This window comes from Schistocerca serialis, chromosome 4, assembly GCF_023864345.2.
Source record: "Schistocerca serialis cubense isolate TAMUIC-IGC-003099 chromosome 4, iqSchSeri2.2, whole genome shotgun sequence".
NCBI lineage: Eukaryota > Metazoa > Arthropoda > Insecta > Orthoptera > Acrididae > Schistocerca > Schistocerca serialis.
Genome location: NC_064641.1, coordinates 489,046,321 through 489,060,601, shown reverse-complemented (window position 1 = coordinate 489,060,601; position 14,281 = coordinate 489,046,321). Strand labels below are relative to the sequence as shown.

At 43.7% G+C, this 14,281-nt stretch overlaps 1 protein-coding gene across 1 annotated transcript in view; it reads right to left on the bottom strand.

Moving 5' to 3' along the window:
* LOC126473909 (serine/threonine-protein kinase 32A) overlaps positions 1-8,241 on the bottom strand; it is a 622,586-nt gene extending 614,345 nt beyond the window's left edge. The window contains exon 1 of the mRNA XM_050101255.1: positions 8,156-8,241. Coding sequence (XP_049957212.1) covers positions 8,156-8,210 — 55 coding nt within the window. The 5' untranslated portion in view covers positions 8,211-8,241. The remainder of the gene's footprint in view (positions 1-8,155) is intronic.
* Between the last annotated feature and the right edge of the window lie 6,040 nt (positions 8,242-14,281).

The window sequence follows — 14,281 nt, the reverse complement described above, 5'->3', positions numbered from 1 at the left end:
AGCGTGGTACAGATGCGCGCAGCAACATGCCGATGAGTGTCGCATATTTTATCAGCCAGACAATCGTCGGAGACGTGTTTGGAGTCAACCCAGTCAGGCTGAACACCTTAGACACACTGTCCAGCAAGTGCAGCAAGGTGGAGGTTCCCTGCTGTTTTGGGGTGGCATTATGTGGGGCCGACGTACGCCGCTGGTGGTCATGGAAGGCGTCGTAACGGCTTTACGATAAGTGAATGCCGTCCTCCGCCCGATAGTGCAACCATATCGGCGGTATTGGCGAGGTATTCGTCTCCATGGACGACAAATCGCACTCCCATCGTGCACATCTTGTGAATGACTTGCTTCAGGATAACGACGTCGCTCGACCAGAGTGGCCCTCATGTTCTCCAGACATGAATCCTATCGACGTGCCTGGGATAGGTTAAAAAGGACTGTTTATGGACGACGTGACCCACCAACCACTCTGAGGGATCTACGCCGAATCGCCTTTGAGGAGTGGGAATATCTGGTCCGACAGTGGCTTGATGAACTTGTGGAACGTGCTAAACACTCGGAACCGAGGTGATGCAAAACATTGTTTGATGTGTGTAATTGGTCACGTACCACTAATGGTAGCCGTGCTAACCGTACGCCTTCCCTGCCTTAGGTAGATATGCGGAATGTCGTCGACAGTTGTAAGGCCAGGTATTTACTGTGAGAGAGGAATGGGTTTTCAGACATCTGTACGCAGGGAATGAAAATGCTGTGTCCAGTAGTCGCTGAGGGAAGTGCTTGTGGCAGTTCAGCGGCGAACTGGCCGCGTATGTTCACAAAACTTTTAACCATGTTCTGCGGAAAGTGTTACTCTAACTGCTGTAGGCGGACTTCAGTGCTTATTTTCATCTAACGGTTGCATGAGTTCTGAGCGCTAATGGCCGGTCTAGTACTCGCCGAAGGATTAGAACTTATTTTAAACGCCATAATGGAGTAACTTGTGAAATTTGGCATTAGGCACAGCTGTGCCCGCCTTTAACTATTCACCAGTACAATGTTGTAGCCTGAGCATAATCGTCGAATAGACTGCGAATTTTATGCGAAGATTCTCGCCAGTCCCTAAAAGCACTCCGTCTTCAGGCCACAAGTGGCCCATCGGGACCATCCGTCCGGCGTGTCATCCTCAGTTGAGGATGCGGATAGGAGGGGCGTGTGGTCAGCACACCGCTCTCCCGGTCGTTATGATGGCTTTCTTTGACCGGAGCCGCTACTATTCGGTCGAGTAGCTCCTCAATCGGCATCACGAGGCTGAGTGCTCCCCGAAAAATGGCAACAGCACATGGCGGCTGGATGGTCACCCATTCAAGTGCCGCTCATGCCCGACAGCGCTTAATTTCGGTGATCTCACGGGAACCGGTGTACCCACGGCGGCAAGGCTGTTGCCCCAGTCCTTAACTGTATTGCAATATTTTACTGCCGGATTTATCTAATTTTCGCCAACATCTATTTTTCCATTTGCTCTGTTTCATTAGGTGGTTCTCGTCGATTTCGCACAGTACTGTGGGAATATACTACCGTAAACACTGCCGGACAACAGTGGCCGAGAATGTTGCCGAACATTTGGCTGGTATTTATGGGGCAGGCAATGCTGACAGGCAACAATGCTACCCTATATGGTCGGTAATATACACGGTCGTGGCACTTTAATGTGACCATCGACCTCTGTTCGACGTCAATGTGCAATTATCACTCACAGATGGCAGGTGGCAGCACTAGTACTGGAGGGGGACGCGGGAAACGATGCACTCGTTGTTGTAATGCGGAAAAGGAGAGATTTGTCTGATATCCAAAAGGGTATGATCATTGGCATTCGGCCAAGGGTGGTAGGATTTGTAAAAACGGCTTAAGTTTGTAAACAGTTCGCTTGCCATCCTCGTTAAAATATATCGTGCATGGCAAACTGCCGATGTCCTAACCCGGTACCGAGGACTCTGTGGTGCACCACGGGACATAGATAAGAGTGATGTTTATGGGCGAACAGACGCGAAACTGTTCAGCAACTGACGATCCAGGTGAACCCAGGGGCTACCAACACTGTCTCCTCGACGACCGCTCAGAGAACATTTGCTGCCTACGGGCACCTGCAGCTGGCGCCTTGTTAATGCACCCATGCTCACTGCTGTTCATCAGTGACGAAAGCAACTAGCAAGTAGTGATAGGTGGTCTTTCCAGATGAATCACGTTTTATGCTCCATTGTAGAGACGGCTATTGAAGCGTACGGCGTGAAACTTCTGAAAGCAAACACTATGGAAAAATCGTCGGAATGGTGCAGGCCGGTGGAGGGAATGTTTCCGAGGCATTTCCTGAGTGATCTCTGAAAGGCGCAATGGATCAACACAAGTATGCATTTATCCTTGTGGACCATGTCCACCCCTAAATGCAGTTTGTTATTCCCCCGTACGACGGCATCTACCAGCAGGACAATGCGACGTGTTGTGCAGCTGGCAGTTTTCAAGCGTGGTTCGAGAAACACCAGGCTAAATTTACGTCACTCCTCTAGCCACCAGACTCCGCGAATTTACGTCCAATTGAGAATTCGTGGAAACATCTTTATCGGGCTATTCGCACGGTGGATCTTCAACCGAGAAGCCTATCGCAGCTGGCCACAGCACTGGAGTCGGCACGGCTCCACATCCCTGTTTTTTCTTTTTTTTTGTTTTTTTTTCCTACATCTCATTTTGTTCGACTTCGTTCGTTGTATCTGCTCGGGGCGGACGTCGCAAGACTCACGTTTCGTTTCGCCGCTGATCCATTAACTCAGTTTTTTTTTCTTTTTTATTACAGAGGGCAGCTAACCCTCTGACCTGACACGCTGAGTTACCGTGCCGTCACCCCTGTCGGTACCTCAGAACCTCACTGACTCTTCTTGTGCGTATAGCACCGGTCTGCGCTTCAGATGGTGGTTATTAAAGCTTCTGCAAGATGGTCATATTAAAGTAACTAGACAGTGTAGAATCAACGGACATGCCATCAAATGGGTCGCCATTATATACTGAAATAAAAGAAGTTGACGACAATGAATCCCGCACGATTTTAAAAACCTTAGGTCGGCTGTGGAAAAAAGAACGAGCGGTCTGAACGTAATCTAAGGATTATTTAAATCATCCCCTTTGCGGACGACTTTTGATGCGAGGAATGTATTTTTTTGCGTTTTGCTGATCTGTCTTTCCTGAAAGATAACTTGGCTTATGAACCACTTATTTCTCAAGTGTTTTACAGTTTATCCGATAGAACTAACAGATGATCATAGCACGACACAGGAAATGTCGTTGAATAAGAATGTTTGCAAGAGCGGTTCACGTATTTCTGCGCGGTTTGTTATGAGAGAAATACGACAAAAGCACTCTCTGCCCTCTCCTTCTTGGCCAGCGGAAATCATTATATATATATATATATATATATATATATATATATATATATATATATTCTTTCGGACATGTCCGAAAGAACAGATACCATCTTTATATATATATAGTTAAGGCTCTCCGGCCATTTGACCATTTTCTTCTGGGCGCATGCTCAAACAGCGCGCGAGCTCTTAGGGGAACTGGCAGTAAAGCCGCGAGTAATGAGTGTAATGGGCAGGGGCACTATGAATATAGTGCGGGAAATAAGATGCGAATGTGGGTCTCACGGGAGACGTGCCAGGGATGAAGCCCTGCTGTCGCACTATCCTCTGTGTCCTCGGTGGCTCAGATGGATAGAGCGTCTGCCATGTAAACAGGAGATCGCGGGTTCGAGTCCCGGTCAGGGCACACGTTTTCAACCGTCCCCATTGACTTATATCAACGCCTGTATGCAGCTAAGGGTATTCATTTCATTGAAAGATCATTCTGACTCGCGACAGCAGTCTGTGACGACTCTGTTAGCTTTGACGGTGCCGTGAAGAGGGTCCTCATGTAACGTGTAATCTTGGTTTCGCACGCACTCCTTGCCAAAGGCACGAAGTTCAGTGTGGTCACAGAACCACATACGTTCCCCACAGCATTTACGTTCATAGTACAAAATGCAACACGGCTTCCTTTTCTAGAAACACTGGGCATAGCCATAACATCTGTTTCCCTCAAAGTTAGCAGTAAGTTATTTATGTAGACTAAATACAAATCTGACTTTCATTAAACTCAGAATTAGCGTTTTGCATTTCAAATTGCCAGTATTATGAATCATCACCAACAATAACCATTTGCAACTCGTCTGTTCTTTTCCATTCTGTCCAGTTGGTGATAATGTTCTTAAATGAACGATATATTCGAAAACAAGCGAAGATCCACTGGATCCATTTACAAACTGGAGACCGCATGTGGTAGAGTTACCATTCCAAGTAACAGATTTTATAGTGGTATATTGTAATTTTGGCACCGCAATTACTCAACGATAGAGTGAAAGAAACATGGACTTCAAATATTCAGTTGTGTTGTTCAATTATGCAAAAATCGAATTAAGAAACGAGATAAAAGTTCTGCAGCAAAACTTCCAGGCAGGTTTCTTGAAGTCACTGGAGGTGCTCACCGGAAAGATTTAATGGTTTTCCTTGAGGAGAGCTCAAATACTCACTTTTATCCTATCTACTGAATTTCTGGGAATAGCGAATGTAGGTAAAAGGAACAAAATTCTATTGCCCATTCCAGACAGTGGCTCACAGCTGCTGATAGTCTACGAGTATTTGAAAGCTGTGCCTTTCTACTCTCGACTTTGGGAACAATTTGCAGGCCACACCGATTAGCATGCCAATTGTACTTGACATACGAGCCAATATTTGGAAACACAGGACATCCACTAATTACTCTCTCCCGCAATCATAATAGACATGGACTGTTTGTTAACAGGCCGTATTTGTTTTTGTGTTTTCACATCCTTTTATCACGACTGTAAATTGTTCATAAATTATTTACCTACAAATTTTCAAGGTAGCAAAGTTGCTACTCTGTAGTGACACAAGCAACAAATTGCGTTAATACGTTTCTTTCTACCAACACTTAACCAACATTAATTGTGGGTGTATTACTAAACAAAACGGTACAAGAACTCAAAACTCAAAGGAACTCTTTGAGAGTGGCGGTTTATATTCCTCGAATATACTATTTTTCTACTGATGGAGTTCCATGTATTTTGTTGTAGATTGTTCTTTGCATATCAGTTTAGTTTCAGACCGTGGTAGAAGAACATTTCAATAAGTATTTCGGTGGTACTGTGTTTTAACTAAGAAAACAGTGGACTGATGGCTGCATTCAGCTGATTCTCCGTATGTACGTGAACCTGATTTAGGTCTACAACGAGAGATCAACATCGTAATTTACGATTTCTCAGTATGTTTAGGGCGGGATTCGCTAGTCCAAAATAAAATCTTTCGGGTGAGAATAAAACATGGTGTTCACCTGACTACTTAAATAAAAATATTTCGTCACGCAACGCCAACGTAAACCATCTCCCTATTTAATTCCGTTAGTGATGGATTTCGTTAACAGCATCTGACTCCAAATATTACGGTATGGCTTCATCGCGATTATGATGTAACTTGAATTGGCATTACTTTATTGTTAATAACAAATCCAACAAGGATTGAATCTGCACGTATAAAACCAACGACCAGGAACAGCTCGGAAATTGTGATGTAGAGGCACAAACCGAGGTTAATCTTATTCAGTAAGGACTCGTTTCAGGCGCTATAAGAATTATAGTTATCGTGTCGTAACATAGTGGTCTAGAGGTCCGTTAATCAACGACAAATAGTAATGTCTTCCTGCTCAAGCGTGGTGAAACACACGTCTACAATATCTCGTGAGAGTACCACCTTCTCTTTAGGAAGTTTCCGCACGTTTTCGTCCTTTTAGATAAATGTCCATATTAGCACTAAAAGCGTTTTAAAAATTTCTGCATAAACGCAAAAAACAAAAAAAGTAATCAACTGGAATTTATTATCAAATACAATTAATCCTTTCAGACCCTCCGGCTACAACTGTGTACATTAACTTTTACAGTGTCTCAGCTCGAACAGAAGTATTTCTTCTCAATGGAAACCTGAGGTATACATTTGTGAATGTTGATACTCTTCATCATGCGCAAATGTTGCCAACTGTTCTCCATCACTATGAAAATGTCAGTAAGTCAATGTAGCATTGTGCAGCAGCTTGTCGTTGGTTCGCTATATTTCATTGTATAGTTGAATATTGTAATTATTATTTTCCATGATAATTATTGATGATCATTTTACTATTTATTACAATACAGAATTTCATAATTAATTATTGTAGCTCATAAAATGTAGCCAAGTATACTAAGTATATTTTGAAAACAGGTACATATTTTTGTATAAATCTTGTAGCTAAAATCATTAAAAATCACTTAAGAGCATTACCATACAAAGAAAACTTTTTCTTTCTCCACCAAAAATTAAAGGATGAAAGGGTTAATAGTTACATTAAGTGCCCATGGTATTTAGATTTGTGAATGATGTGTAATAGACAAAGGGAAATTTCACACTAGGTGAACATCGGCGATTGCCTAACAGCCTTCCTTCGAGGTACTGCTACATAAAATCTAGAAGACAGAAAACTAAGGTATTTACGCAAAAATACCGTTTCTCAATTGAAGTCTTAGTTTCGTAGCTACGCTTACGAGCACAGATCGAATTTCCTATGTTCAATATATCTTAACCCATCTTCGTATTCGAATACTCTTCAACACTCCTAATGATGGTTTGTAATGCCTACATGCGTTTCACACGTTCAAGTTAGCAAGACACATTGTTATACAGCGTTAAGAACAATTATAATCGAATGTAGGATTTACATTGTTCCTTCACTTAACCTTTTTTTCATAAAAGTAGAACTGTAATCACACACAGATCTGTTAGCAAACATTTAAATCACGCAGACGAACTTAATTGTAACCTTGGAACTTTTAAGAGAGGGTATCTACATAATATACTAAGTAGTCAAAATATTGAAAAACTCATTTTATTTGCCTTCTTCCCTGTTTTATAACGACGAAGAAGTTAAGTGTTCAACTAACATCATGTGAGATCTGCAACAGCTGACCACACGTATTTCATTATAATTTACAAAAGAAAAGTGGACGCATAGAATACATAGCTTTATCACTGGTTTCGTCCTCTTACGGACATCATCAGACGTCGTCTTTGGTACTGCACATTGTATTCTTATCAGCTACATCACGTTAACAGTTCAAAAATGATTCAAATGGCTCTAAGCACTATGGGACATAACATCTGAGGTCAACAGACCCCTAGACTTACAACTACTTAAACCTAACTAATCTAAGGACATCACAAACATCCATGCCCGACGCAGGATTCGAACCTGCGACCGTATCAACCACGTGGTTCCAGACTGAAGCGCCTAGAACCGCTCGGCCACAGAAGTAATTAGGTACTTAGTCATTTACATGTTTTAATAATAACATCTCGATATAACGTGGAACATGTCAATCCATGTAACAGTGTAATACATATCATTAGCGGGAACGTGGCTATATTCTGACGGTTTATATGACTGGTTTTTACATTGATTGTAATTTACCAAGTGAAACATTCGCTCGCAAATTCTATCCAGTCACGCATTCACTTCTGGTGTAAAAGGAATTGTCAAGTAAAGATGGTTTAAAATTTGTTTCAAAACTGTTTCCTTTGGCTAATAATGCATTTAGCTTTCGACGGCGGTGGTAAAATATTGTTGTGGCTACATGGTTTGCCCCCTCCCCCTGCTATGGAACAGGGAATTTACGTGGTGAATACTGAAGGTCATTTCTGTTTCTATTTCTTAATACTACTATTCTAAAATGTAATTCAAGTTATGAAGAGTTCATTAGAAAAAGATATGCAGTTTACTGTGAACATTGTGTACATTAAGCGTTAAGAAAATTAACGACATCCGACGACGGTCACTAAAATTATCGATAGTTGGTGACTTCCCTGCAAAATACGTTGCATCGACTTTGACATGGTCGCGTTACATAGATATTGCCACAAATGGCAGGAAATTACGGTGAAAGATAAAGCACGAGGAAACGCGAAGAACGCGTAACAATGACCTTGACGCGTTTGTGGACGTGGTGCGGCCGCGCTGCAGCCTCTGGACTACATTAAGCAGAGAGAGCACCCACCTTCCTGGTCAGCGGGGCCCCGCGAGCAGGCGCGCGCCGACTGGTGAGCGCCCATGGTGTGTGGCCACAGCTGGCCGCATCCCCGGCCGCCGACACTGTGCCGTCGCCGCCGACGTGCCGCGCTCCCAAAACAAACACCGGTCGCGCACTGCGCACGCGCACAGCCGCCGCCGCCGCCTATGACGTCACGACCGCCTGAAGGCGCGGCGCACGCGACACCGGCGGGGACGACTGGCGGGGATGTGCCCCTCGCAGCCGCTACTGTTTCCGCTACATCTGCATTACCACGGGGCCGGCCGCTTAGATGAACTCGCGGCAGTGGGCTGCACAGAATTACTGAGAAAGCTACTTCTGGGGGATAAAATGCTGTCGAAGAAGTAAAGGAATTCATTAATGAATGTGATTAATAACTGTTGTAATTTTTCGTTCCTACCACGAGTACACCACCTGATGGCTTTAATGAGTTTCCTCAAATAATCAACTTTTATCGTACTGACTCCTTTTGAACTCAGATTTAGCCGATTTCGTATACTGGTAAATGCACTACCGGCCATTAAAATTGGTACACCATGAAGATGGGGTGCTAGAGACGCGAAATTTAACCGACAGGAAGATTCTGTGATATGCAAATGATTAGCTTTTCAGGCGACACCTACAACGTGCTGACATGAGGAAAGTCTCCAACCGATTTCTCTTATACAAAACAGCAGTTGAGCGGCGTTGCCTGGTAAAACGTTGTTGTGATGCCTCGTGTAAGGAGGAGAAGTGCGTACCATCACGATTCCGACTTTAATAAAGGTCGTATTGTAGCCTATCGCTATTGCGGTTTATCGTATCGCGACATTGCTGCTAGCGTTGGTCGAGATCTAAAGACTGTTAGCAGAATACGGAATCGGTGGGTTCAGGGGGGTAATACGGAACGCTGTGCTGGATCCCAACGGCCTCGTATCACTAGCAGTCGAGATGACAGGCATCTTATCCGCATGGCTGTAACGGATCGTGCAGCCACGTCTCTATCCCTGAGTCAACAGATGGGGACGTTTGCAAGACAACAACCATCTGCACGAACAGTTCGACGACGTTTGCAGCAGCATGGACTATCAGCTCGGAGACCGTGGCTGCGGTTACCCTTGACGCTGCATCACAGACAGGAGCCTACGGTCGCAGGTTCGAATCCTGCCTCGGGCATGGATGTGTGTGATGTCCTTAGGTTAGGTAGGTTCAATTAGTTCTAAGTTCTAGGCGACTGATGACCTCAGAAGTTAAGTCGCATAGTGCTCAGAGCCATTTGAACCATTTTAACAGACAGGAGCGCCTGGGATGGTGTACTCAACGACGAACCTGGGTCCACGAATGGCAAAACATCATTTTTTCGGATGAATCCATGTTCTGTCTACAGCATCATGATGGTCGCATCCGTGTTTGGAGACATCGCGGTGGAAGCACATTGGAAGCGTGTATTCGTCATCGTCATACTGGCGTTATCACCGGGCCTGATGATATGGGTCTCGGTCACCTCTTGTTCGCATTGACGGCACTTTGAACAGTGGACGTTAAATTTCAGATGTGTTACGACCCGTGGCTCTACCCTTCATTCGATCCCTGCGAAACCCTGCATTTCAGCAGGATAATGCACGACTGCTTGATGCACGTCCTGTACAGGCCTTTCTGAATACAGAAAATGTTCGACTGCTGCCCTGGCCAGCACATTCTCCAGATCTCTCATCAAATGAAAACGTGTTCGAGTGTAATGACTTTTCTGGGGACAAGAAATCTACTCTGTAGGAATCAGCATGGGTTTCGGAAAAGACGGTCATGTGAAACCCAGCTCGCGCTATTCGTCCACGAGACTCAGAGGGCCATAGACACGGGTTCACAGGTAGATGCCGTGTTTCTTGACTTCCGCAAGGCGTTCCATACAGTTCCCCACAGTCGTTTAATGAACAAAGTAAGAGCATATGGACTATGAGACCAATTGTGTGATTGGATTGAGGAGTTCCTAGATAACAGGACGCAGCATGTCATTCTCAATGGAGAGAAGTCTTCCGAAGTAAGAGTGATTTCAGGTGTGCCGCAGGGGAGTGTCATAGGACCGTTGCTATTCACAATATACATAAATGACCTTGTGGATGACATCGGAAGTTCACTGAGGCTTTTTGCGGATGATGCTGTGGTGTATCGAGAGGTTGTAACAATGGAAAATTGTACTGAAATGCAGGAGGATCTGCAGCGAATTGACGCATGGTGCAGGGAATGTCAATTGAATCTCAATGTAGACAAGTGTAATGTGCTGCGAATACACAGAAAGATAGATCCTTTATCATTTAGCTACAAAATAGCAGGTCAGCAAGTGGAAGCAGTTAATACCACAAATTATCTGGGAGTACGCATTAGGAGTGATGTAAAATGGAATGATCATATAATGTTGATCGTCGGTAAAGCAGATGCCAGACTGAGATTCATTGGAAGAATCCTAAGGGAATGCAATCCGGAAACAAAGGAAGTAGGTTACAGTACGCTTGTTCGCACACTGCTTGAATACTGCTCAGCATTGTGGGATCCGTACCAGATAGGGTTGATAGAAGATATAGAGAAGATCCAACGGAGAGCAGCGCGCTTCGTTACAGGATCATTTAGTAATCGCGAAAGCGTTGCGGAGATGATAGATAAACTCCAGTGGAAGACTCTGCAGGAGAGACGCTCAGTAGCTCGGTACGGGCTTTTGTCAAAGTTTCGTGAACATACCTTCACCGAAGAGTCAAGCAGTATATTGCTCCCTCCTACGTATATCTCGCGAAGAGACCATGAGGATAAAATCAGAGAGATTAGAGCCCACACAGAGGCATACCGACAATCCTTCTTTCCATGAACAATACGAGACTGGAATAGAAGGGAGAACCGATAGAGGTACTCAAGGTATCCTCCGCCACACACCGTCAGGTGGCTTGCGGAGTATGGATGTAGATGTAGATGTAGAGAATGGTGCGAGCAACTGGCTGGTCACAATACGCCAGTCACTACTCCTGATGAACTGTGATATCGTGTTGAAGCTGCATAGGCAGCTGTACCTGTACATGACATCCAAGATCTCTTTGACTCAATGTCCAGGCGTATCAAGGCCGTTATTTCGGCCTGAGGTTGTTGCTCTGGGTACTGATTTCTCAGGATCTATGCACCCAAACTGAGTGAAAGTGTAATCACATGTCAGATCTAGTATAATATATTTTTCCAATGAATACCCGTTTATCATCTGCATTTCTTCTTGGTGTAGCAATTTTAATAGCCAGTAGTGTATTAACTTTTACCAAAAGGAACAGCATGTCACGGTCGAGAGGCCATTGACTATCATTTTTCTAATACAGTTTTGTCATTAAATCTCTCTATGAAGATACTATCGATGGTTGTTTTTCAGCAACTAGCAACCGCAATTCTGAAGCTTACGTAAGAATTACGTTGAAGGATAATCTTACTGACATCACTGAATGGCAGACCCGATCTGCTCTTACGGTCTGACAATTCGCCACGTGGAACCAATAGGCTTTCATTAAGATGGAAGTGCAAAGATAAAACAAGAACATAAAAATATGGCGTCCCAAAACGGATACAAACTCAGCACTTGGAATGTCTCCATGCTGCTGCAAATCTTTCAGGTCACTTTATGCAGTATCTCTGACATTACTATGGTCTGGCCTACCAACAACAACCGCAGTATCTTGCTTAGTGAAATCTTCACAAATTGGTGTTAATAGACCCTGGATCAATGTAGACGGTGTCTCTTCATCGACGAGTTTAGGTTGTCGTATGGCACTACTCAGCTGGAGACCCCGTGCGGGTTAGCTTTGCGTCTCGAGCAACACCTGCTACTGACACCACTTCGGCAACTCGCGCGTTCATGAAGATGACATAAAAAGATAAAGACAGCACAAAAAACCAGTGACCCATGCGGAGAAAATCGAATCCAAGGCTCTCTAGCGTATAGAGGCGGCAACGCTAACAACTACACTACGAGCTGCAGACTGACGCTTGATAATTATCATTGGGCTGGGCAAGTACATATGCACCTCTTGGACAACAAATCAACTCCCGTCAGTTGAACGGAAATGAGAATCAGATATGTTTTGAGTCACGATCATGTACGTATGTTGACTATCAAGACTAATTTCAGGGTTATGCACCATCGAATAAGATCCTCAACAAAATGGAATGACCTGTGGTATATACTGACATTAACTCGATCGAGCATTTCCCTCTGACCGGTTTGATGGGGTCTGCGACGAATTTATCTCCTACGCCAACCTCTTCCTCTCTGAGTAGCAACTGCACCTACGTCCTCGACTACTTGCTGGACGTATTCTAGTTTCTGTCTTTCCCTACAGTTTCTACCCTCTACAGAACTGTCTAGTGCCGTTTAGCTTATTCCCTGATGTCACAACGTATGTCTTGTCGTCCTGTCCCTTCTTCTTGTCAACGATTTCCATGTGTTCCTTTCACCGTGGATTCTGCGGACAGTCCACTATTTCCTTATCTTACTAGTCCACCTAATTTTCAACATTCTTTGTAGCCACATATCTCAGATGCTTCGATTCTCTTTTGTCTCGGTTTTCCCACTGTCCATAATTCACTTCCATGCAATGCCGTGCCGGCCAGTGTGGCCGAGCGGTTCTAGGCGCTTCAGTCTGGAACCGTGCGACCGCTACAGTCGCTGGTTCGAATCCTGCCTCGGGCATGGATGAATGTGTTGTCCTTAGGTTAGTTACGCTACGGTCGCAGGTTCGAATCCTGCCTTGGGCATGGATGTGTGTGATGTCCTTAGGTTAGTTAGGTTTATTTAGTTCTAAGTTCTAGGGGCTGATGACTTCAGATGTTAAGTCCCACAGTGCTCAGAGCCATTTGAACCATTTTTTTGCAATGCCGTGCTCCAAACGTACATTTTCACAAATTTCTTTCTCGTCTTAACGCCTACACCTGATACCAGAAGTCTTCTCATGGCCAGGAATTTCCTTCTTCCTTTTGATATTCTGGTTTTTATGTACTCCTTGCTTCTTCCTTCATGGGCTATCTTTCTTCAAAAATAGAAGAATTTCGTAACACCGCCTAATTTGTGCACCAGTTTTGAAGTAAAGTTTTCGCTACTCTTATTTCTGCTACATCTCGTTACTTTCTTCTTTTTCCGGTAAGCTATAAATCCATATTCTGTACTCATTATATCAGTTATTCCATTCAAAATATCCTGTAATTCTTCTTTAGTTTCACTGAGATTAGCAACGTCGTCAGCGAATGTTGTAGTGTGAATTTTGATCCCACTTTTGAACCTTTCTTTTTTTCCAACATAGGTTTTTCAATGTAAGTCCGAACAGTAGATGTGAATGATTGGATTCCTGTCTTACTAAGGTCTTACCCGATTTTTAATTAGAGCACTCCGTTCTTGGTCATGCTGTCTTATTGTTCCCTCTTGGTTCTTGTATATTATCCATCATTCCCTATAGCCTACTTCAGTTTTTCTCAGGATTTTGTGTTTCATAAAGTCCTACAAACATACCCTCATTTGACCATTGAATAGTGTGGACAACATAGTAATAAGCATCCCTAAGGTAAAGAAACATCTGAAATATTTGAAAGCAAACAAATCACCAGGTCCGGATGGAATCTCAATTCCATTTTACAAAGAGTATTTTACGTCGTTGTCTCCTTACTTACTTTGCATTTATCGAGAAACTCTCGCCCAGCACAAAGTCCCAAGCGACTGGATAAAAGCGCAGGGGTCTCCAGTATGTAAGAAGTGTAAAAGAACGGACCCGCAAAATTACAAACCAATATCCCTAACTTCTGTTTGCTGCAGAAACCTTTAACATATTCTCAGTTCGAATACAATAAACTTGGGAAATCCATCGTGACGCTGAGTTGATGAAGGAGACACGCCGGGAGTGCCAAAGATGGCGTATTTTGTGAAACCTTAGGCCTAATGGCAGACATTTCACAGCTCGTATAGAAATTAACAGTAGCCAGATGATACATCGCAAAGAAAGATGTACATTACTATTATTTGCACGACGATTCTGATGGTATAATCAGATTTTTCAGTATCTTTATTAGTTTAAAGTTAACTATCTGACGGTAAATTATACA